The following is a 23,397-nucleotide window of genomic DNA, read 5'->3' as shown; positions in this document are numbered from 1 at the left end:
TGGTCATCAATAATTTGTTTACTTGCTAAGAAGTGTCTTAAAGTTCCCCTGTAGTCAATTTTATCCCTTAAAACTCATCTTTGATCACTAAAATTACATATTTAAACGATTTTTCCCTGAAAAGAACATTTCTTCATGCCTTAAAATAGCTTGATGTAACACCCTTGCCTCATTTGGTATACGCAGTTCTGTGAATATTCAAATTAGCCCCGCCTCCACTCACTCACAATAGCTCAGATACACTCGTTGACCAACACGTTGACCTGATTGGTTACAAGGTCAGAAACACCAGCAATTTCGTACCGTGTTTTTGAGGCTCTTTGGTTCACTGCAGTTTTTGCAATATTTTGGATAACCTTTTATTTTTTGTTTAATGTTTGTTATTTGCTTTTATTATTTATATTAATTTTGGTTTAGCTTGATTTTTGTTCAACTTATTTATTTCAGTTTGTTGTCAAAGCAACATTTTTAAATTTTTGTTTAGTTTTAATTTTTTTCATCTAATGTTTATATTTTATTAAATTTTATTTATTAATAAATAAACATTTTTTAATGCCACGTGGTGCAGACATGAAAAATTCAGAGCATTTTGAACTTATAGGATAAATCCAATACCACTAAAAATTAAGGCTGTGTCCGAAATCGCCCCCTATACCCTCATTCACTATCCCCTACATTGCTCCACTAAGATAGTCCACTTGAAGGAGTGAATGAAAACGAGTGAGTGAATTCAGACACTGAGTGCACCAGAATGGCCGCCACTTTTGAATAGTTTCTGCTTGCTGTTTAGTTATTATTTGAAACTTAGCAAACTGGCAGCTCAAGTAGTAAGATGAAAAGATTTATCTTGAACTCTGTCATGGAAACTATGTATAAACCTTAAATAAACGATTTAATAATCCATTAAAAAGGAATTTATACTTGTATGATATTACGCTGTACCCTCGTTGGACCAGCGGTTTGGAAAATAGATAAATGGATGATTCAGCTGCGGGCGCCATCTTCTGGTCAGACGGCATGTGACTCTCACAGTACATTATGGGTATTCTCTAGCCGCTGAACGTACATCGGTTGTACACTCGTTATTGTGGTGCATTGTGGGATTGAATGAGTGTACTCGATAACATCCACTATGGTTTCGGACGCTACTACAAATTCCTGTCCCCTCAAATAGTGCCCTATTTACGGGTATAGAGGGCGATTTCGGACACAGCCTATGTTTGTAAATTTTCAATATTTCATTAACAAATTGTCTCTGACTGCGCAGTCCCCACAGCGCCCCCACAAGACGTGGATGCCGTTGCGCTCAACTCCACCACCATCAAATTCACCTGGACACCACCACCCCAGCAGTTCATCAACGGCATCAACCAGGGATATAAGGTAATAGTGTAGAGGGAGAAAGATGTCAGTGTATGAGAGAAAGAGAGACACTGGCTCACATGCTCGGTTAGAGGTAAAATATTCAATTAAATTTGCCTGGCATGTTTATTGTCTTCTGGGAGAGTGTATTCATGATTGATTGGCTAAATGCCTGCAAAAACAGCAGCTTTAAATTCAAATAAATAAAACAAGAGTAGTTAAAACCTAACAATGTAATCACTTGTTGTTATTCCGCATCTCTCTCGCAGCTGCTGGTGTGGCCCGAACACTGTCCGGAATGCATTAGCATGGTGACCATTGCTCCCGAGTTCCACGGGTCACGTCACTATGGTTACGTTAGCAATTTAAGAAAGTTCACGTGGTATGAGACGGCGGTGCTGTGCTTTACCACGCCTGGCGATGGGCCAGCTAGCACACCACAGCTCATCCAGACACATGCTGACAGTGAGTACACACACAAACACATGGACGCCAACACTACAAAAAAAGACGTTTTGGCAACGTTCACACTGTCAGTCAAATGCACAGCTTTTTTCTGCGCTGTCATCTCCGCCGGTTTCAAAATATGTCTATATTTCAGAATATGTTATAATGTCATTTTCTGCTCGTCCGGCACTTTGCAACAACACAGCATTGTTTCGGCAGCGACTTTCTGCATGTTTCCTATAACATCGTCTGATGTTTCCATTTTACGTGGCGTGGGATTTCCAGAAAAGGATGTAGCTTGAAACTGATTTGTAAAAATTGCATCTCATGTGATTTTTTTGCTGTTCACACTTGCTAAATCTGATCTGATTGCAATCGGATATGCAGAAAAATTGGATTTGGACTGACAGTCTGAACATAGCCTTTAACTAAAACTGGTTCCTGTGACAACTTGTCATATCTAAATATCGGTATTTCAATAACACTTTACAGTAAGGTTTCATTTGTTAACATTAGTTAACATCTTAGTTAATGAAGACATAAATGCAAAAACTCATTTCCGGGAGGTAACGAAATAAGAGGGGAGTCTCAACGAACTACAAACCCAAGTGATCATAGGAGATCTATTTGAAACAAGTTAGTAACTGGTGTAAACAGTGATGCGTCTTGGCTGACCACTGAACTCTGAACTAACATGAGCGAACAATGAACAATTGCATGTTATTAACAAATAATAGCAATGGCTAATAGATCCTATGAAAATATATTGCTCATTGTTGTTCATGTTTGTTAATGCATTAACTAATGCTAAAAAAATTAGACTATTGTGAAGTGTGACCAGTATTTAATTGCCTTTTGATTGGTTGGGTCCCATAAGAAAGACAATTTACAAATAGGATCTTGATTAATATCTCAATTGTTTTTCCAAATCAGCAATGAGGTCAAATTGAGTTTTGGGATAGTTACAAAATGAGAATTCGGTCATCTTTTTCTGTCCTTCAAGTTGTTTCAAACTGTATGAATTTCTTTCTTCTGCTGAACACAAAAGAAGATATTTTGAAGAATGCCGGTAACCAAACAGTTGACGGGCCCCATTGACTTCCATAGTATTTCCCCCCCATACAATACAAGTTTTTCCCATACTATGGATGTTCCCATATGAATGGAAGTCTCCTGTTAAGTCTGATATTTCTCCTTAGAAAAAGATAGTATGTCTCCTCTAGAGCTTCAGAAAAAACTGTGCTCTTATGAATGCTCTTATTTCTCTTCAGATTCTTTCAAGACTAAATTATCTGAATGATTGCATCCACTTTAATGTTATATACAGGTACTGTTGGTCAGAAATAGTGTCATTAGTTTCTGCTATCTCTTTTAGCAGAAAACCAAGTTGATACTTCAATAAAAAATAAATAAAAAGAACTCAGAGCTCTATTACGTCTCCTGAGCAATGAAGAGCAACCTCTAAGCAATAAACGTGTCCTCTGGGATAAAATGTTTTGCTTGCACTCCTGACATGTAAAATCATATTTCACACTCTTGCAGATACCCACACACTATTACAGACAGTCTGTCTGTATTTAATTGGAGACAATTGACTAACAGTATGCTCTTTACTTGAAAACTGTCCAGCAGGCTTTGAGAAAGAGATCTCTCGGCAAAAACAAGCCTGTTTGTTTGACATTTCAGTCACCAAAATCGATACGGAGGAGAAATTTGGCCCTTTCACTATGCATGCCGCAATTTGCCACGTAATTGTGCTTTTTACATCGCCATTGATTAGTCTTTTCGCTGAATATATATTGGCCACCCAAGCGCTGTTTTCACGTCATGCCACAGGCACGTAGAATCAGCCTTGACTAACCTGCAATTATTGAAGCAGGATCACTCCTCTTAGTCAATGCACGTGTGCCCGCTATTGATTGTCCCACCATGCATGTATACGCTTGGAAATGTGTGTGAATGCATGTGCAGCTGTTAACAGACAATGTAATTTTCATCAGATGATAACAGCATGTGGTCTTCTTTACACTGTTAAGCCACAGGAGCTTGTTTCCCATGAATAGCTCAATCACACAAACAGGTTAGACACACAAACCGTTGTGCACACAGTCTCGCTCTCTCATCTCTCAACTTATTTGTACTAGAAAGACTTAACGGCGTGCTCGTGCAAGCATTATGTGGAAAATTCGCTTCGTTTGGTCTTGATCTTTAACTGGATCCTTTGATTGATTGTTCCCTGGTTGTTTTGAAACTTTCAGGTTTAATTTTCTAAAGAATGGAATGGAAACCAAAATGAATAAAAGTTGTTAAAACCAAGGAGGTCTGAAATACCTGCCGAAAGCTATCCGTTAGCATTAGCTAAATGAGTGAGCATCAAGTGTGCCTATTTCACAGCTTCAAAAATGAATGGCCACTGGTAAAACATCAGCTACGATATAATCAAATAAATGACTCATGAGATGTGTATGTTTACTCAGAATTTGTGTTATTTTTGTATTATTTATATACTATTACAGTATGTATTCATATTTTTATATTTTCAGTTTTCATTTTAATTAAATTTTTTGTCGTTTTATAAGCTTTTGTCATTTTTATTAGTTTTTTTATATTTAGTTTTTTTTTAAATAATTGTATTACTTCAACTTAATTATTTCAGTTAGTTGACACGACAAATGGTAACTAATATTTGTTAAAAAAATTGCATCTAATATTTCTGTTTTATTTTATTCTTTTTTAGCTTTATTTGAATGAAACCACACTGCTCAGAATCAACTCCTACAGTATTTTTAAACCTCCATTTATAGAGAAAAATGCTTTTTGAACCCATATGGTTTATTTATAGCATCTACTACCAGGGACTATGCTAACCAGCTAAACCTTGACCTCTTGGTCAGAATGAGCGACACTTTAACAAAAAAAATTGAATTGAAAAGTAATTGAACTGCAGTGCAGTGAGTTGAATGGAGTCTTACGTTCTCATAAGCACGTGATTGATTAACCTGTCAGTCTAGCGTGACGACTTCCTCTGATAAGGTCCGCTTGACAGTGCGGGTCATGAGGGTTTGACACACGCGTGTTAGATCTAATGAGATTGAAGCTTTATCCGCACACATTAACCACTGCGCTTTTCAGGCAACTGTCATGTTTGCCTGTCAGATGGATTGTCTTGCGGGGTGTGTATGCATGATTGATTAACCACTAAATGACTGCTAACTTGTGTGGGTAATTGCCAGCAAACACATAATTTGCTTTCGCCTGTTTGCATTTGTGATGCAACAAGCTCTTCGTTGGGAGTATTATGGTGTTGCGGACTGAGGTTGCAGGGTAATCCTTTACCATGAGCGGGTTTTAAAGTAGTGCCCAATAAATAATAAGCTTTATTCCACTCACGCATTCACACACACACACACACACACACACACACACACACACATGTTTGAGGTCAGAGCATCAACAAAAATAATTGAGCTGGTTTTAAAGGTAAAACGTTAGATTAAAAAAGTACAATTCATCTGTTTAGGTGTAAATATGACATAACATAACATGTCATGTACACAGTAACTTTATAACACGCACGACACAGGAGATGTGAGGGAACAATCTTTATTAACTGAAGAACACACAGGAGAAAAAAACAAAGCTACAACACTTAAACACTGACGAGACCGAACAATGAACTAAAAAAAGAACTACATTAGGGAGAGTAATCAACATAAAACAGAACAGGTGCAGGAACTAACTAACAACCAGGGAAACTGGGAACTCAGGCAAAACACAGGAAACACAGTGAAAATGAAACCAAAACAGGACTTAACCGAATATACATGTTACAAGTATAATATAATATAATATTTACATTTACCAGAGAAAGAGTGTCAGTTAACATGCAGTAGCATCGCTGAGTGCACCTTTACCTTTATGTTTGTGTGTGGTAGAACCGGGCCTCGTGACTCAAGTGAGCTTCACTGAGATCTTGGACACATCTCTGAGGATCAGCTGGCAGGAACCGGAAGACAAGAATGGCATTATCACAGGTGAACAGGTTCAATCATCCAATCACAGCTACAGCTCACCCAGCAATCCACAGGAACTCTCACTAATCTTTCCAACGCTGCATGTGAAGGTGTCCTATAGGGATTGACTTTTATTAAAACTTTTTTGTTGTTGTTGTTTTATTAATATCACATTTAAAACTTTTTTAGTTTCCAGATGCCTTTCATGTATTGATTTTATTATTTTACCCCTGTCCCAAACCTAGAATTTCAATATTAAAATATGAAAAATACATCATAAAATGTTTTAAATATTTTATTAAAAAAAGGTATATTTCAAAATTTAAATTAAGCATTTAACATTGTAATATTTGATCATCTAAACAAACATTAATTGTTGTGAAAATGGTTGAGGTGAAATATGAAAAAATCTAGGTAAATGTCACATGTGAACACAGTATGTTTTTATTCTGTCACCACTACCTGTCGAACTGTAATTTAAAATGACGTAAAATCTAATTTCCACTACTGTCATTTACATTACAGAATGCTATTAAAGGGATAGTTCGCCCAAAAATGAAAATTCTGCCATAATTTACTTAATCTTACGGGTTTGGAACGACATGAGGGGGAGTAATTGATGAAATAATTTTTATTTTTGGGTGAACTATCCTTTTAAATACAGTACATAAAATTAGATGTGATGCAGATTACAAAAATGCCAATTCATTTCTCCACACATTATTATTGCACAAATTAAAAAGAAGAAAGTGTGAAAAAAAAGTTTGCATTTGGTTAAATGAAAAAAATACATGATTTTTAAAATACCTGATTTACTGTCATTTTACATATTAGTAAGTATAGTTAGTTGCGTTACTCCTCTACTTTTTATATTTATAGTTGCTCCTCTACTTTTAGTTAATTACTCTACAACAATTCTCTGGATTTGGTTGCATTCTTCTTACACTAGTCTTAAAAATTAGTCATTTATATTTTTTCTTCAAGACTTGTCATAACTTTTTCTTGAAATCAGTTTCATAAAAAGGTAAATTGGTCTAGTTTGAATGTGAAAAGTAAGAACTAACTGCTAGTTCTTAAGACAGTCTTAACTCAATGGCTAAGTTTATGCAACTAGCCCCTGTTGTAGTTACAGTAGCTGCGAGTTAATTGATTCTCTGCATCTTCAGTGTGAAGCATGATCCATGCAAGGGACCGTAAAGAAATTCCGTAAAGAATTACAGGAGAAGGTTACTGCCTATGTAGACATCAAGACATCAAGCAGTGAGGTGGTTCACTAAGCCTACATTTCTCTTTCTCCTCCTCTCTTTTCCACCTCTCCATAGGTTACGTCTTGTGTTGGGAGGAGGACGGTCAGAACGAAACCCGCGTGTCTCAGACTCTATCCAACTCCACGCTGGCGTATAAAGTGACCGGGCTCACTTCACTCACCACGTACACTCTGCAGGTCGCTGCCGTAACACAGGCCGGCACCGGTACTGCCACCTCATCGGCCATCTCAACAGGACTGCCGCCAGGTCTCCACACTCCCAAACAAACACACACTTCAATGCTAGCATCACTTTAATGCATCAAATTCTCTCTTGGGGATCCGTGATAGTCACCATGTTCGAACTCTAAAGGAAATTCAGCACATGAAACAGGATGCCGCAGTGGGGCGCATATTTCACATAGACCAGCAATCCGAGACACAGTCAGTAAGACTGTAATACATCACATAGAGTCAGTATGAAGCTCTTGGGGCCGCTGTGTGTGTGCGCGTGTGTTGGAGAGAACATGAAATAAATGATGATGACCAAAAGCCAAGCTACACTCATTATCTCCCACTGATATGCTGTGGAGTCAGGAAAGAACGAGCTTTATCTACTGTTGAATGAGCCACCGTGAACCACCCAAATATCATTATCAATCCATTTAATTACCAATTAATCATATACCCAAACACAATGCGCACTGCTGTACACAAAAGCTAATCGACTCTGAAGTGAGTTATGGGCCCATTTACAGGAGTTTTCTTTGAAGGATAATGAAGACACAGGATGGAGAAAACAGGCAGAGAACAGAACAGAAAATGTCGAAATGTTTCAATTAGAGGAGCTTGTGAGTGACATAAATATGTTTTGTTGTGTTGGTAAACAGAGCTACCTGGTGCTCCCTCCAATCTGATCATCTCTAACATCAGCCCTCGCTCCGCCACCATAAAGTTCCTCCCCGGCAGTGACGGCAAAACTGCCATCTCCAAATGGATCGTAGAAGGACAGGTGTGTAGGCGTGTGTGTGTGTGTGTGTGTGTGTGTGTGTGTGTGTGTGTGTGTGTGTGTGTGTGTGTGTGTGTGTGTGTGTGTGTGTGTGTGTGTGTGTGTGTGTGTGTGTGTGTGTGTGTGTGTGTGTGTGTGTGTGTGTGTGTGTGTGTGTGTGTGTGTGTGTGTGTGTGTGTGTGTGTCAAATTTATAAAACCCTCTATTGTCAAAGTGGCTAACTTTCCCACAAACGGCTAACAACGTTTACAGAATAGTTAACTTTGCCATCAGTAGCGATTTGCTCTGTACAAAATTGTTAACTTTGCCACAGATGTCAGTATTCTGTCAGCTGAACCAATGGTTAACTGTGCCACAATTTTTACTTTTCTTTCAGAAAAATGATAATTTAAAAAAAAAAAAGGTTATATTTTTCATGTATTGTAGCTTCCGGTGGGAAATGGTTTGCCATGGAAATCACACTTAAAGCAGTTTTCTCTCTTCAAAATAGTTTACTTTGCTGTAAATTACAGATTCGTCTCTCCAAAATGGTTAACTTTCCCATGAATGTCAATATTTTGTCTGCCCAATTGGTCAAATGGTATCAAATGACACTGTATGGTAGTTTTCTCTTTGAAAATTGGAAAACTATCACTTATAACAATTGTCTCTCTCCAAAATGGTTAACTTTGCTGTAAATTACATTAGTTTTTTATGCAAATATAGACAAAAAAAGTACATGAATGTCACAAATGTCAAATTTTATGGCTGTCGAATGGTTCACTCTGTCACAAATGGCAATTTTGCCTCTGAAAAATGATAAAATTTTGCATGAAGGGTGTTTTTTCTCTCTGAAATAATGTTTCCTATGCCACAAATTGCTGTTTTCACTGCCAAATAAGTAACTTTGCGACGAATGGCAATATTCCTTCTGCCGAATGGTTAACGTTTCCACAAACTGCAATTTTCTTTCTGCCAAGACTGCTCTGTGGAATATGACTCTTCAGTGTATGTGCTCATAAGTATAAACGTGTGTGTATAAGTTTGTGTGTATTTGTGGGTGTGTGTTATGCCCTTGTCTGGCAGGCTGTGCTCCAGTGAAGATGCTGTTGTCTGACAGGTACTTTATCTCCAGGGAGAAACAGGCTTGCTCTTGCACTAAAACATCTTCCCCCGGAGAAAACGCACACACACACAAGCACACATGCGCACACTCTGTATGTGACACAGTACGAGAAGGCTAAGGAGATGTCATGCACCGTGTCTCCCCTGCCCTTTAGGTGTGGTGTGTGTGTGTTTGTGTGTGTGAGCATATGTGTTAAGCCCCTCTTGGATGGCGTCCAGTGCTGTGCAGCGTGAAGAGAAAAACTCCTCCTAATGAGATCCCTCCCTTTTCCCCCTCCGTTTTCTCCGTTCCTGTCTTTAATACTGTTTAATCGAGGGAGGGAGTCAGAAGGAGGGATGAGAGAGGAGAAGATTAGAGGTACTGAGGTGGCACTAATGGGGTCTTAAGTCTATGGGTTAGAAATCAGCTTGTGTTGGTGTGTTTTTTACAGCTGACTTCTTCACAGCTGTATCCGGGACCAGGCCGGTTGCTGATTTCGATTCCCTTTGTAATCTTTTCACCTTCCCTCTGCTCGAGCAGGGCTGCACAAAACACGCTGTGTAGATATGGTGTTTTCATGGAGACCAAGTGCTAGTTGTTTCAACATATGGTTTATAATATTTAAAGGGACATATCTTGGAAAACGGCATTTTTCTTCCTCTCTCCTCAGTGCTCCCAGATCATTAGTGAATATTAAGCTGCAGAAACGATGTCACCAACTGGAGCTCATTAACATATGACCACCCTTATTTATATACCAACACCTGTTCATTCATAAAGTGATAAAGGAAATCTGTCATCATTACTGATGTTGTCCCAAACCTGTATAGGACTTAATTTCTGCCAAAAAAAACAGAATATACATTTTTTGCTCATATTATGAAAGTAAAATGGGTCCAGTGTTGTATTGGTATCCATTAACTTTCATTAAATAGACAGAAAACTCCTTCAAATTTACAGATTTTGTGTTTCCCAAAAGAAAGAAAGTCATACAGGTTTGGAACGGTGAGTAAATGATGACAGTATTTACATTTTTGGGTAAACTGTCCCTTTAAACTCCCTAATCCATCCTGATGAATGATGTGTGAACTGTGAGACTGGCCAATCATACCAGAGCTCATTTACATATGGAAATGTGAAAGGTGCAGTAGCCAAAAACAATCAGAGGCTCAGCGAGAGAACTGTTTTCTGTGAAAGAGCCCTTGACTAACAGTATAAGTGAACTTAAGGGGGTAATTGAAATGCTTTAGAAGTGAAATATATGGCCCCTTTTAAGTATTTTGACAGTTTATACATGATAATGATAGGAAAGAGCTAACTGCATGATATTAATCACAGGTTGCGCTATGAATAAATGGAAGCAGCTCTCAGGGAGGTCCTAGAGGAGATGTGAGTCACGTGATTGTGACATGTTTGAAATGATAAGCAGTTTCTGTTTGCAAATAATGACTGGTTACATTACCCGTTGTCTCTTTGTAGCGTATTTCATGTTGTGGATCTGCTTTTTAATTAGCTCATTACCTCATTAAGATCAAGGTGGTTAAAAAAACAAACACTTTACGGCTCTCGCATGTCATTGTGGAGATCCTATGGCAACATGCTTTTGATTAGTCTAAAAAATGGAAAACAAAGGCAACAGCCCTGATATGGAGTGTGTGCTGCGGGCAGCTTGGTTCGGTTTGCTGTTGCTTTTCACTGTCAGTCTAAAGTTTTCCTATCATCAGCTCTGACTGCTGAACCTGACTCTCAGTATATTTGAAATGACACTGGAGGAATGAGGAATGCAGGATGTGTAATATACACGGTATGGGGTACCTAGATTTGCCCAGATTTGCTGTATACATCATGTGAAACCTAATATGAACTAGAAGCAATCTCAACTCTAATTTTAACATCTCATTTGTGACTCATTTGTTGACTGTCATGTTGATGTCAGTTGACTACCAATAGTTAGGGCATTTTAACACAGAACTGGATTAAAAATGTGAAAATATCTCTGGGCTCTGACATGCTTGCAACACAACGTATTGCTATAGCACTACTATTGTACTGTAAAATGACAAATCGAGTATTTAATAATAATAATAAAAAAATAATACATTTATTTAAAGAGCTGCAATAAAATCCCAATGTTATCTTGTATGATTGACTAAAATGGGAAAATAACAGTTTTATGTATTATTATTATTAAAATATGTTTTATTAAATGTTACTAAATATTTTAATACAAATTAAATAAACCAATAAAGAAATGTATTACCATAGTAACACTACTGTACTATAAAATAAAAAAGTATATAATAATAATAATAGTTATTATTATTAAAATTAAATAAACCAAAAAGAAATAGATTACTATAGTAACACTATTATAAAGTAAAATATAAAAGGAATATATAATTATAATGACTAAAATTGTAAAATATAAATTTTTATTTATCATTATTATTAAAAATATTTTTAATTAAATTGTATTGACTATTGTAAAACAAACTAAATAAACCAATTAAGAAATGTATTACTATAGCAATACTATTTCACTGTAAAATAAAAGAGTATATAATAATAATAATTATTATTATTATTATTATAAAACAAACCAATAAAGAAATTGATTTCTATAATACTATTGTACTGTAAAATATAACACAAGTATAATATATAATAATTACAATCATAATAATACTTTCATTTCACAGAACAACAGTAAAATTACAGAACTATCTTCCATTTCCAGTGTGATTGATGCAACTTTCTTAGCTCATTATTTGATAGGGCATTTTTATATAAAATTGGAATAAAAGTGTAAAATAGCTCAAATAGAATTATAATAAAATATATTTTTATCAAATGATGACTGAAAACCACTCGCTGGCTTAAACATGTATTGAGGACAACATTTTTCCCCCAAGATGATAACTACACATCTCTAGCTAAACATGCAACATTTGATTTATTTTTTTGTAAATAGTGTCTATATTCAGTGTAGTATGCAGTAGGCAGTACATTGTTCACTTCAAACACATCCTCTGTGCGGCCACAGGTAGGGACTGTGGGTGAGGAAGAGGAAGAGGAGTGGAAGGTTCTGTTCGAGAAAGACCGTCCGCCAGCCTCAGACACTCTGGAGATTCCCAATCTCATCCCCTTCACTCAATACAGGTGAGCCTTTCTCCTTTTCCAAACGGGAAACCACTTTCACATCAATCAAATTAACCAAAAATGTGGCAAGAAACAGGCCCAAAAGCTCTTGTGTGAAAGAACCTTCACAAACCTGTTAACTCTTTCCGTTTCGGTATCTAAATCTCAGCTGTTTATGCCCTTTCAATATTCAAACTCGCGTTACAATGCCAGCATTCCCTGCATTTATATATCTCCAGCTATCTTTTTTTGTTTGTTTCATCTCTTTCTCTCGTTCCCCTTTTCTATTTCTCTCCTTAATTGATTTTCTCAAGGTCTTGTGGAAAGATTGTCTTCTGATTCTCGGCACACTATCTTGTCCTAAAGGGATTACAGATGATCAGAGGCTGTAGAGATCTGTTATCCTGTCCAAAATCCCCTGTCCTCCCACTACTCAAGAGCAAGATCAGGGAATTAAAAACACTGTTTTTTCTTCTCCCCCTGTTACATATGCCTTGCAGGTTCAGGATGAAGCAGGTGAACATTGTGGGTTCGAGTCCCTTCAGTCAGCCCTCTCGTAAGATGCAGACCCTGCAGTCGAATCCAGATGTGGCCCCGGCAGATCTCATAGTGTTTTCTCCAAGTGAAACCAGCCTGAGGATTCGCTGGGAGGTGAGAAAGGGACAAACACACACACAAACACACGTGCACACACACACACACACGATCCTCAAACAGTTACGGTCAAGTTCACACCAAGTCCAGGTTTTTTGCATGTAAATGTGATTTTGTGTTCTGCACTATACTGTTATAAAAGTTTGGGGTCACTAAGATATATATATATATTAAGAAAAAATATTAATTTTATTCAGCAATGATGGATTAGATTTCTGAAGCATCATGTGACACTGAAAACTGGAGTAATGGCTGCTGAAAATGCAGCTTTTCCATCACAGGAATAAAATACATTGTCAAATATATTCAAAGAGAAAATAGTTATTTTAATTTATAATAATATTTCACAATATTACTTTATTTTTTTATCAAAAAATGCAGCCTTTTTGAACATAAGAGGCTTCTTTCAAAACCATTCAAAAATCGTACAGACTCCGAACTGCTTCTACATTTCTGCACATTTGATAGTTAATATATTTATGTGTAGAACGGTGATATGATCAGAGTAAACCATGATCAAACCAAACAACATAACAGTTTAATGCAGGATATACAATACCATACATAAATAATCTAATAAGATCAAATAAAAAGCCTTTTCATTAATGAACACAATATTTTCATAACACACTGCTACATAATGTTACAATAACTTTGCAATATCCACATGGAATTTTACAAAAATATTTGAATACTTTTAAAATGTCACGGAAGACTTCTGTGATGTATTGGTGAAGTCTACATCAGACATACATATATACATGATAAAGAACTTTTTCTGAAGTTTTTGAATGACTTTTCTATAAAACTGATAAAAGCATATATCATTAGCGCCGGACAAATTGATTATTGTTTTGTATATGGCATTAAGAACCAAGGAGCTTTAAAAGGTTTTCTTGCTGCATCGAAAGGAGGTGGTTCTGGATTTTTTATGTGAACATTATCATTAAAACTGGAGCACTCATGCAAATATAGCGATTTCCGCACACTCAAACACACGCAGAGATGGACACAAATACTGTCTGCTGCACCCATATACACTGGAAGAGTTTGACAGCTTATTTTTCCTCTCTCACGAGCCATAGTGTGTGTCAGTATCAAATGTAATTGCTGTTATTTTCTCCTTCACTTCTCCTTTTTTCCCCCTCTCACCTTTTCAAAGCCTGAAGAGCGATCGAAGAATTTGAGTTGTAGAGGCACATAACATGAAAGCTGTCATTTCATAAGACGGGATTCCATTTAATCTAAAAAACAGCTTCTGCAAAGCCTCCACTGATCGTAGTAACACATTTGTGGGGTTCTGGTGCCCAAAAAGTGACCCTCAGGACATAATAGTGCTTAATGTAGTACCTCACAAGCGCTGAAAACGAAAACAGCGACCTATAACCTCTTTTTATGGATAATAATTTATTAAGCTCGTACTAAAACTTCCATGTAGCTGCCATTGAAGAGAAGGTTATACTTTTACTGCTCCCGTCATTTGCCAAGTAAGCCATGTTTCCCGAGTTTTAATGTCTTTAATGAGGAGAATTTACACTGTAAGATGTATTTCATGAGCAGTTGCTGAGGAAATGCATTGAGTTTCAGAAGTATTTAGACAGCTAATTTTCATTTCTCATAATGAGGTGAACTAACAAAACCATTCCGCCTGTACATTTTGCAAACACAAAAACCTGAGTCTTATTCACTAGCCACTCATAATCTGGTTGAACTCTTTCACCACCAGCGTTAAAAAAAAAAAAAAAAAAAAATATTGCTAGCCACCGAAAGCATTTTTGATCATTTTCCCAAAAATGTATTGGCCCCCAGAATAAATTGTTTTGTGAATATTAGTACAGAACAGAGCCTCTACTTTTAAACAAACAAAAAAGCGTTTTATTCTAGCTTCATGCATTCTTTTTTAGCACCCCTTGAATGTGTGTAAGTTTCATAAAAAAGCAACATTTTGAACAAAAAACTGAGAAAAGCACTTTTTTTTTAACGTGAACTCGCAATGCTTTTATCGCTTGTTTCTGCTCCTTTTTTGCCTGTGTTTTGATCTAGAGATTCAGTACTATTTCAGAAGATGCGTAATAGCGCCCCCTACGGTGAAACACACCCTAACAGTGAAAACACGGAAACCCAGAGTCACCTCATGATGGAAAATTTCGTCAATGGCAGGGAAAGCTGACCTAGTTAGCCAGGAAAGTTAACCTGACTGAAAATAAATCAAGCTCATCAACAAGCTTATTGGCTAATTAGAAAAAAAAAACCTAAAATTTACATGGATGAAATAGCTTTGTTTTGTTTTTGATATCACATCATATATCAAAACATATTGCAACCAACTAAATATTCGCAGCTTATTGTGGAGACCATAAGGACTGAAACATTGATTTGGCCCGTATTTATGAAGTCACTTGCATTCGTCAACTAGCCAAAAGCATTTTAATTGAAACGCTTCAAGCAGTCAATGTACTGAAGCTGTGAACATCGTAAGGTTGGAGTGGGTATTAAAGTACTAGGCGAGCAACCATGTGCGAACTCTTGGCATCTGATGCTGGGAAACGTCTCTGAGCCATGTGCCAATGTGCAACGCACAGCTGAAGCAGGCGAGGGACTGCGCTGCATTACAGCCAATTTCAAATGTCATTTAATTTATGTTTATGAGGAGATTAAGGAACTTCCTTTCTGTTTGCTGCACACAATTTGACGCTTGTGAAGGTTTTCATTCATCCAGATCATCGCAGAACTTAGCCACTGGGATGAGCTCTGACACATTCATTTCCAATTCCTGTTGAGTATAGATTAACTTGCAGAAAATTAGTTCAACTATTTTAGCTCTTAAATTTCAATACCAATATAATTGCCCAAAATGTGTTTGGATAACTTAAGTTTCTCTTAGTTTAAATGTCTTTACTGTCACTTTTAAACAATTTAATGCAATTTAAATTTAATCCAAATTTTTGAATGGGGGTTTAAACAACAAAATAGGCATGATTCCATTTTTTTTTATTTAAAATCATTTTTTGTGTGAAATATTTTGCTTGAACATACAGTACCTGAATAGAAAGTTCAATGAACAGCATTTATTTGCATTTACTTAATAAATAAATTAAAGCATTTATTAAATAGAAATATCTGGTAACATTATAAATGTCTTTACTGACACTTTTGATCAATTTAATGCATCATTGATGAATAAAAGTAATAATTTCTCTCTTTTTTTATCAACTGTCATTGTTTCCACAAAAAAAAACTGTTTTCAACATTGATAATAATAAGAACTGTTTCTTGAGCACCAAATCATTATATTAGAATGTGATTATTTGCATTATATTAGAATGCAGCTTTGCCATCACAGAAATAATTTTTTTTTACATGTATTTAAATAATACCGTTTTTTACGGTATTTTTTATTAAATAAATGCAGCCTTGCTGAGCATAAGAGACTTCTTTCAAAAATTTTAGTTTCCAAACTTTTCACCGGTACTATGCCTGAAATGTTCAAAATGTTGTATCCTTGTTAGCCATTCTATTTAGAATCCAAATCCTAGTTTTTGGGTCTTCTTATTGATGTACTGTATGTGTATCAGAGTCTCTCCTGCTCCAATGTTTTCCTCTTCATCTTCTGTAGCCTCTTCCAGAGCCAGCTTATAACGGAAACCCTGAAAGTGTGGGATACCGTGTGCGTGCACAGAGAGCAGACGGGCTCGGGACGCCCCGGATGGAGACGGCCTCTGAGCGCCTGTCTCGAGAAGTGACAGTGGAGGGACTTGATGAGTGGACGGAGTACGAGCTGAGCGTTCAGGCCTTCAACGGCATCGGGCCTGGACCCTGGAGCAGTCCTGTGCTGGGCAAAACTAAAGAGTCAGGTGACACACTATGCTTGCTTTAGATGTAGCTTCTCCACTTTTGATTTTACAAAAGTAACGATCAAAAAAAATGGTCAACTGTTTTGCCTGTAACCAAATGAATTATGTTAATTTAACCCTCTACTGCACGCATTATTATGCAATAATGGAAAAAAATTTTACAGTGTTTTTTTATATATAAAATAGACTCAAATTAACATTTCTTTTTTTTTTTTTTTTTTTTTTTTTTTTGGGAGGGGTACTTTTGGGTACGTTGCCATATGGCAACATTGTGCGACAATGGAACAGCCTGATGCGTTTTCTCCCAAAATGATATGAAATTCATAGATGATTACAGACCTGTCTTTTAGAAATGAAATTGTTTTTATTATTTAAAATGTTTTCAAGAGCTTTGTGTACAAAATATGAAACTAATTTTCAAAGTATTATTTCAACAATATTTACAAAACATCTGACGCAAACTCATAAGAACTGGTCAAGTGAAACTACTCGATGTGAAACGCCTTAAAGCAGTTGTTCTCTCCGTTAAAGGTGGGGTATGTGATTTTCTTTTTTGACCATTTTTTCAAAATCACTTGAAATCCTATTCCTAACCCACTTACAGCCACTGAGTTAGAAGCACTGACATGAAAATTAAAAAATGTAATTATCTGTGGAAAGGGCAGGACTCGAAAAACTCCAGCCAATCATTTCCAAGACCACCTAGAATCATTGGACAGTAAGTGCGTCAATCAAACGGTCGTACCATACCCCCCTCCCCCTCTTCGAATGGGTGGAGTCAGGGCCAGCGTTGGAGGAAAGAAGGTAGGACCTTTTGAGTTGTGTATTTTCAAAATCTGCCGGCCGTTTTGCAAATCACTTACCCCACCTTTAAGGCAGAGGTGCACCTTGCACTTAGAGCAAACAACTCTGACAATGCCCTTGCAGCCAGGATGCTTGCACCTTCCTTTTGGTGCACCCATCTCTGGCCAGTGATCAAAGCGGTCAAGACGGATATATATTTTACTTTTATACTTTACTTTTACTTTACTTTATAAATATATACAAATATATATAAATATATGAGTAGAATACAACCATCCAACTATATCAGTGCATCCATACATTGTCATTCATACAAAGCTACTCTGCATTAGCATGGGCAAAATATTGTTCCATTACCGCACAATGTTGCCATATGGCAACATACCTATTTTATTAAATAAAAAGGTAATATAAGTATCAAAACAATGTGACAATGATTGAAAAAAGATTAGAACTTATCCCAGATGCTTGATGTATTTTTTTATTCCGAAGAAATATGAAAAAAATGAGGAAAATCTTCACATATACACGAGCACTTTTTCAGCAGCTGGAGTCATCAAAAGTGTGTGAAAAGAATGACGTTGCAAGGGTGTGTGTAGTGTCGTGATGTCATCAAAGCATATCATTGGTTACCACCGGGTTCTATTATGAATTTAAGATCAATCAGAGCTCATGTTTATTTTCAAATTTCAAGAAATGTCCAAAGAAAGGGTATGTTGCCATATGGCAACACTGTGCAGTAGAGGGTTAAGCATCATTGTGTTGATGCATCATGGTCACATCTTGATCATTTTGCATTTCAGTTGTGTTTTATAAGAAATAAATAAAATATAAGACAGGTATTTACATAAAATTCTTATAAAGACATGTCAGTTGATCTTTCATATTAATACCACAAGTTGCTGCATTATTTAGGAACTCTAAACAAGCTACAGTTTAGCCAGCATCTCACTAAAATTTTTAGTCGCAAGCCTCATTTACATAGTCGCTGGAGACTCAGATGGAGTATTTGCCCGAGGCCGCGTCTCTCAGCGGGTGGCCGTTAGCAGACCCAGAGACTCCCTGCTGAGTTAATGATCCTGACAACTCAACATTCAGGAAGTTTGAAATGATCAGAGGCTGCTGGTGGGACGGCCACTTGTGTCCTTGGCAGTGGCCACTTACTGGTTTGACACATCGATTGCCCATTACTTTTTCTGTTGCTTGTGACTCAATATGCATTCTAAAACATCATGCTATAGAGGTCACGCTTATAAAGTGTAATTTCTCGTGGAAGAAATGCTTTGGAACTGAGCAGCATACACTACTGTTCAAAAGTTAGCGGGTCAGTACGTTTTTTTTGTTGTTGTTGAAAGAAATGAGTACTTTTATCCAGCAAGGCATTAAATTGATCAGAAGTAACGGTAAATTATAAAAAATTATATTAATAAAAAACCATCTTCAGCATCAAAGCAGCATATGAGATTGATTTCTGAAACATCATGTGACACTGAAGACTGGAGTAATGATGCTAAAAATTCAACTTGCCATCACAGAAATAAATGACATTTTAAAATATATTAGAACATAATTTTTTATATAATATTGCTCTTTTTACCTCATTGTTGATCATATAGATGCAGCCTTGATGAACATGTAGACTTATTTCAAAAACATTAAAGGGATACCCCACCCAAAAATGAAAATTCTGTCATCATTTACTCACCCTCAAGTTGTTGCAAACCTGTATGAGTTTCTTTCTTCTGTTGAACACAAAGGAAGATATTTTGAAGAACGATTGGAACTTTGGCACCATTGACTTCCATAGTATTTTTTTTTTTTTCTACTATGGAAGTCAATGCTGCCAAACAACTGTGTGGTTCCAATCGTTCTTCAAAATATCTTCCTTTGTGTTCAGCAGAAGACAGAAACTCATACAGGTTTGCAACAACTTGAGGGCGAGTAAATGATGACGGAATTTTCATTTTTGGGTGGGGTATCCCTTTAAGAGCCAGATTTACCAGTACTAACAGCTTGCACTAGCACAAACCCTCTTTTGGCATTCAAAAATACTGTCAGGATTTACGCAATAAAAAATTAGCGCTGAAAAGGCATAGACAGTTATTTTTGCGACTGACCTCAATGCATATGCATTTAGGAGTTCCCCTTTCAGATGCAACATTTACGGGAGGAGAGTATTTAAAGGAGTAGTTCACTTTTAAAAAAACTTTTGCTGATAATGTACTCACCCCCATGTCATCCAAGATGTCCATGTCTTTCTTTCTTCAGTCGAAAAGAAATTAAGGTTTTTGATGAAAACATTCCAGGATTTTTCTCCATATAATGCACTTTACTGGGTACCAAACGGTCCAAGGTCCAAAAGACAGTTTCAGTGCAAACTGCAAACTGTTCAAAGGGCTTTAAACGATTCCAGACGATGAATAAGGGTCTTATCAAGCGAAACGATCGGTCATTTAAAAAATAAATAACAAAGTTTAAGTTTTATAAGCTCACATGCTCGCCTCGCTCTGTTCTGTGTAACTCTCCTGTTCGAACTCGTTCATCAAAATGAACAAATCTTTTTACGAGTCATTTGATTCATTTAACGACCGAAATGAACGAATTGACTCGGAAAAAGATTTGTTCATTTTGCGTTGTTCTTGGTATAATGCGTTGGTCATTATGGAAATGATCCGGTTGTGTCTATGTTCTTTAATTTGCACGTCGTCAGTAGATCACGCGCAAAACTTTCCACTCCCATCGGCGCTTTTATGGAATTGCGCTCTCACGCTAATTTGCCCTGTTTAGTAAATCTGGCCCCAAATATCTTACCTTTCCCAAACTTTTGAACAGTAGTGTACCTAGAAAAAAAATTCCATTGACTATAGAAATTTCCACAACTTTTTGAATAACCTTTGAAGATTTCTCCAGTCCTAAATATCACACTTTAGAAATCTTTCTTGCACTGATGAACCGACAAACTTCCTTGGATAATTTTCCTCAGCAGATGCAAAAGTTGCAAACACAAATTTATCTGCAGTTCTTCTCTAACAGAATAAGAAAGTGTCTTGTCTTTTTTCTCACTGAAGCTGTGCATGAACTTATGCCGGCAATCCCTGATGGAACAAATACACATTACACACATTCACAGGGTAAAGCTTCGAATTGTATCTTAAATCAGTCCATTACAAGTGTTTATGCTCACCAGTTCTCCTGTTCTTATATCACTGAGCTTCACATGACAGGGAATCAGAGAGAAAAGTCAGAGGCTGTTGTTTAAGCTGTCAGCCCTTTTCTGTTTTTAATCAGACTTCGCTAGAAGAGCGTGAGATTTCAGCAAAAATAGTCAGTAAATGCGAAACCCTGACCAAAATGAATTGTTTTGAGTCGGCTATTGAGACATGGGCCTTAGGCTAATGAACTGTATTACTTGCTAGAATTGTTTATTCTGTCACTGTTTAATGTCACTATTGGTGTCTTTTTTTATCATATTGTTATTCTAATATGAGGAAAAAGAGCTTTTAAGTGTTGTAAAATCACTGTAACACAGCCTTGAGTAGGTTTTTGCTTTACTATAAAATGGCTTTTTATATGGGTGTGTTTTCAGTTCCCTCTGGCGCCCCAGAAAATGTGACCACTGAAGCAATGAGCTCCACGAGTGTATTGGTCACCTGGGGTTTAGTTCCTGAGCACCAGAAGAATGGACACATCCTTGGTTACAAGGTACGGTTACTATATCAAAGGGAATGCTTTGAGACCCTTAAAATCCCCCACAGACTTAACTGGAGAGTTCTGTCTGCCGAAACTCTGTAGCAGGGTGAATTTGTACTGTATATGGAGACGTCTGACTGGAATCATTTTAAATTGCTTGTTCAGGCAATCGCTTATTATTAAAGTTCACCCAAAAATGTAAATTCTGTCATAATTTACTCACCCTCATGTCGTTCCAAACCTATTTTACTTTCTTTCTCCTGTGGAACACAAAGGTATTTTGAAAAATGGCTGTTCATTTTCGACAATGAAAGGCAATGGGGTCCAAAATAGTGTAGACAAGTACCGGTAAGACTGAGCAATATTTCAAAATATATATAAAAAAATGTTTTAAGCATTCATCGAAATATCTTGTTTTATGTTCTCCTGAAGAACACAGGCTTAAACCAACATGACATCCTTATCTAAATGAGAATTATTTTGGGTGAACTATCCCTTAATGAAATGAGAATGCATGTTATAGATCTTTTTGTAAATGATTCATCCTTGTATACTTTAATTTTCCAAATAATTTTGCTTCCATCCAATCAACAACCAATGGATAGTGCCAAGTCCACGTCCTACATTTTTTTCAGATAATCCGTTACACTCGGATGTATGTTACAGTACGGAATAAAAGATCGGTCGCTACTTCCATTTCCTTGAGACTTTTAAGTGTTAAGTCTTAAAATGTGCTAAAAATCCCATGGGCTTTCTTTGAAGGAGGCAACTGAGCTATATCCCCATGTAGGTACCTAGGCTCTTTTGATCTGGGAAAGTACGAAACCAACCAGAATACCCTAACAACCACATAGCAGAACCACTCAGAAGAAACTCTGATGCACCATAGCAAAAAAGTATATGGAGTACACTTCTACACATCTAATGTTTGTATCATCCGCCAAAGGCACTTTATACCACAAAGAGCTGCTTATACGCATATCTACAAAAGTTCTTCCTCATGCTTTAATGCACATATTCAGCCGAACATAGTTCATATTGAGTTCATTTTGAACACATCTATAAACTGTGTTAAGCTATTGAAACCCATGTGCGCTGCTGTTGCTTGAATAAGGCTTTGTCAAATTTCTGCTTAGGCTGTGTAGAGTGACATGATGCAAGATCATGAAATTGCTGAAACAGTTTTTCCTTTTACACACTGTCGGAAGAAGCCAATTGATAAAATGCTTAGACTGTAAAAAGTAGGGGGAAATTAAATAACACAATTAATTATTGATCTCTTCTGAAGTCGAGACCCAAGTTAGGCAAAACTGGAACTGATATCTGAAGAAACAGTGATGTTTAACATGCAAAAGTGGTGGACGCAATGCTAAGGTTTTGTGGACGGTTGCTATGTGGTTACCTACTGACCCAAGTCAAAAGAGCTCATCTCTACAGTACGTCTCTATAATATTCTGATCTATTTTATCCTCCACCAGGGGTCTGCTCAAATCCCTAACCTTTAGCATGAGTAATAGTAATTAGAAAGCACTACTACACACTATACGGTGGTGTTGATTTTAGGATGTTCCAACACTCTATAGCACATCAAAATGCACTATTTTTCCCTTTATCTCTAGGTATTATACAGAGAAAAAGATTCTGAGCGGGCTCCCCAGGTCCAGCTGGTGAACGGGAACCAGACTCACTTGCTTCTTTTAAGGAACCTTGGCAAGTTCATCGTGTATGAGGTCCAGGTGCTCGCTTTTACACGTGTCGGAGATGGACCACCCAGCCTCCCCCCAACAGTTGAGAGAACCAAGGATGATGGTAAGCAACCAATAAAATCAATGCATCGCCCACTGAGCAACATGCATCATCTAATTCTTCAGATGTTCCCACTGGTTATGACAAATCGTACATGCATAATAAAAGCAAAAATAAATGTTCGCACACACTTTGGGTCAAAATTAGACTTTGAGTGAAAGCTACCCATTTAGCAGATGTTCCTTCACACACTCACACACACCAGTACACACGCACACACATACATAATGGTAGCTCTAAGTTATGTCTTGCTTCATGCTCTGGTGGTTTCCAGCTGTGCCCGGCATTCA

The 23,397-nt window shown here is 37.0% G+C and overlaps 1 protein-coding gene across 2 annotated transcripts in view; it reads left to right on the top strand.

The window, feature by feature from the left end:
• The window catches only part of sdk1b (sidekick cell adhesion molecule 1b), a 253,762-nt gene that overhangs the window by 198,540 nt on the left and 31,825 nt on the right, over positions 1–23,397 (top strand). For both annotated transcript variants that reach the window (XM_056264558.1, XM_056264557.1), the window contains 10 exons: positions 1,268–1,383; positions 1,632–1,827; positions 5,745–5,843; positions 7,145–7,336; positions 7,959–8,080; positions 12,205–12,320; positions 12,800–12,950; positions 16,570–16,807; positions 21,198–21,313; positions 22,921–23,110. In XM_056264558.1, coding sequence (XP_056120533.1) covers positions 1,268–1,383; positions 1,632–1,827; positions 5,745–5,843; positions 7,145–7,336; positions 7,959–8,080; positions 12,205–12,320; positions 12,800–12,950; positions 16,570–16,807; positions 21,198–21,313; positions 22,921–23,110 — 1,536 coding nt within the window. The remainder of the gene's footprint in view (positions 1–1,267; positions 1,384–1,631; positions 1,828–5,744; positions 5,844–7,144; positions 7,337–7,958; positions 8,081–12,204; positions 12,321–12,799; positions 12,951–16,569; positions 16,808–21,197; positions 21,314–22,920; positions 23,111–23,397) is intronic.

Source organism: Rhinichthys klamathensis, unplaced genomic scaffold (genome assembly GCF_029890125.1).
Source record: "Rhinichthys klamathensis goyatoka isolate OS25496 unplaced genomic scaffold, OSU_Roscu_1.1 h1tg000222l_1, whole genome shotgun sequence".
In the NCBI taxonomy this organism is placed as follows: Eukaryota; Metazoa; Chordata; class Actinopteri; order Cypriniformes; family Leuciscidae; genus Rhinichthys; species Rhinichthys klamathensis.
The sequence above is the reverse complement of the archived record's forward strand: the minus strand, read 5'-3'. Positions and strand labels throughout refer to the sequence as shown.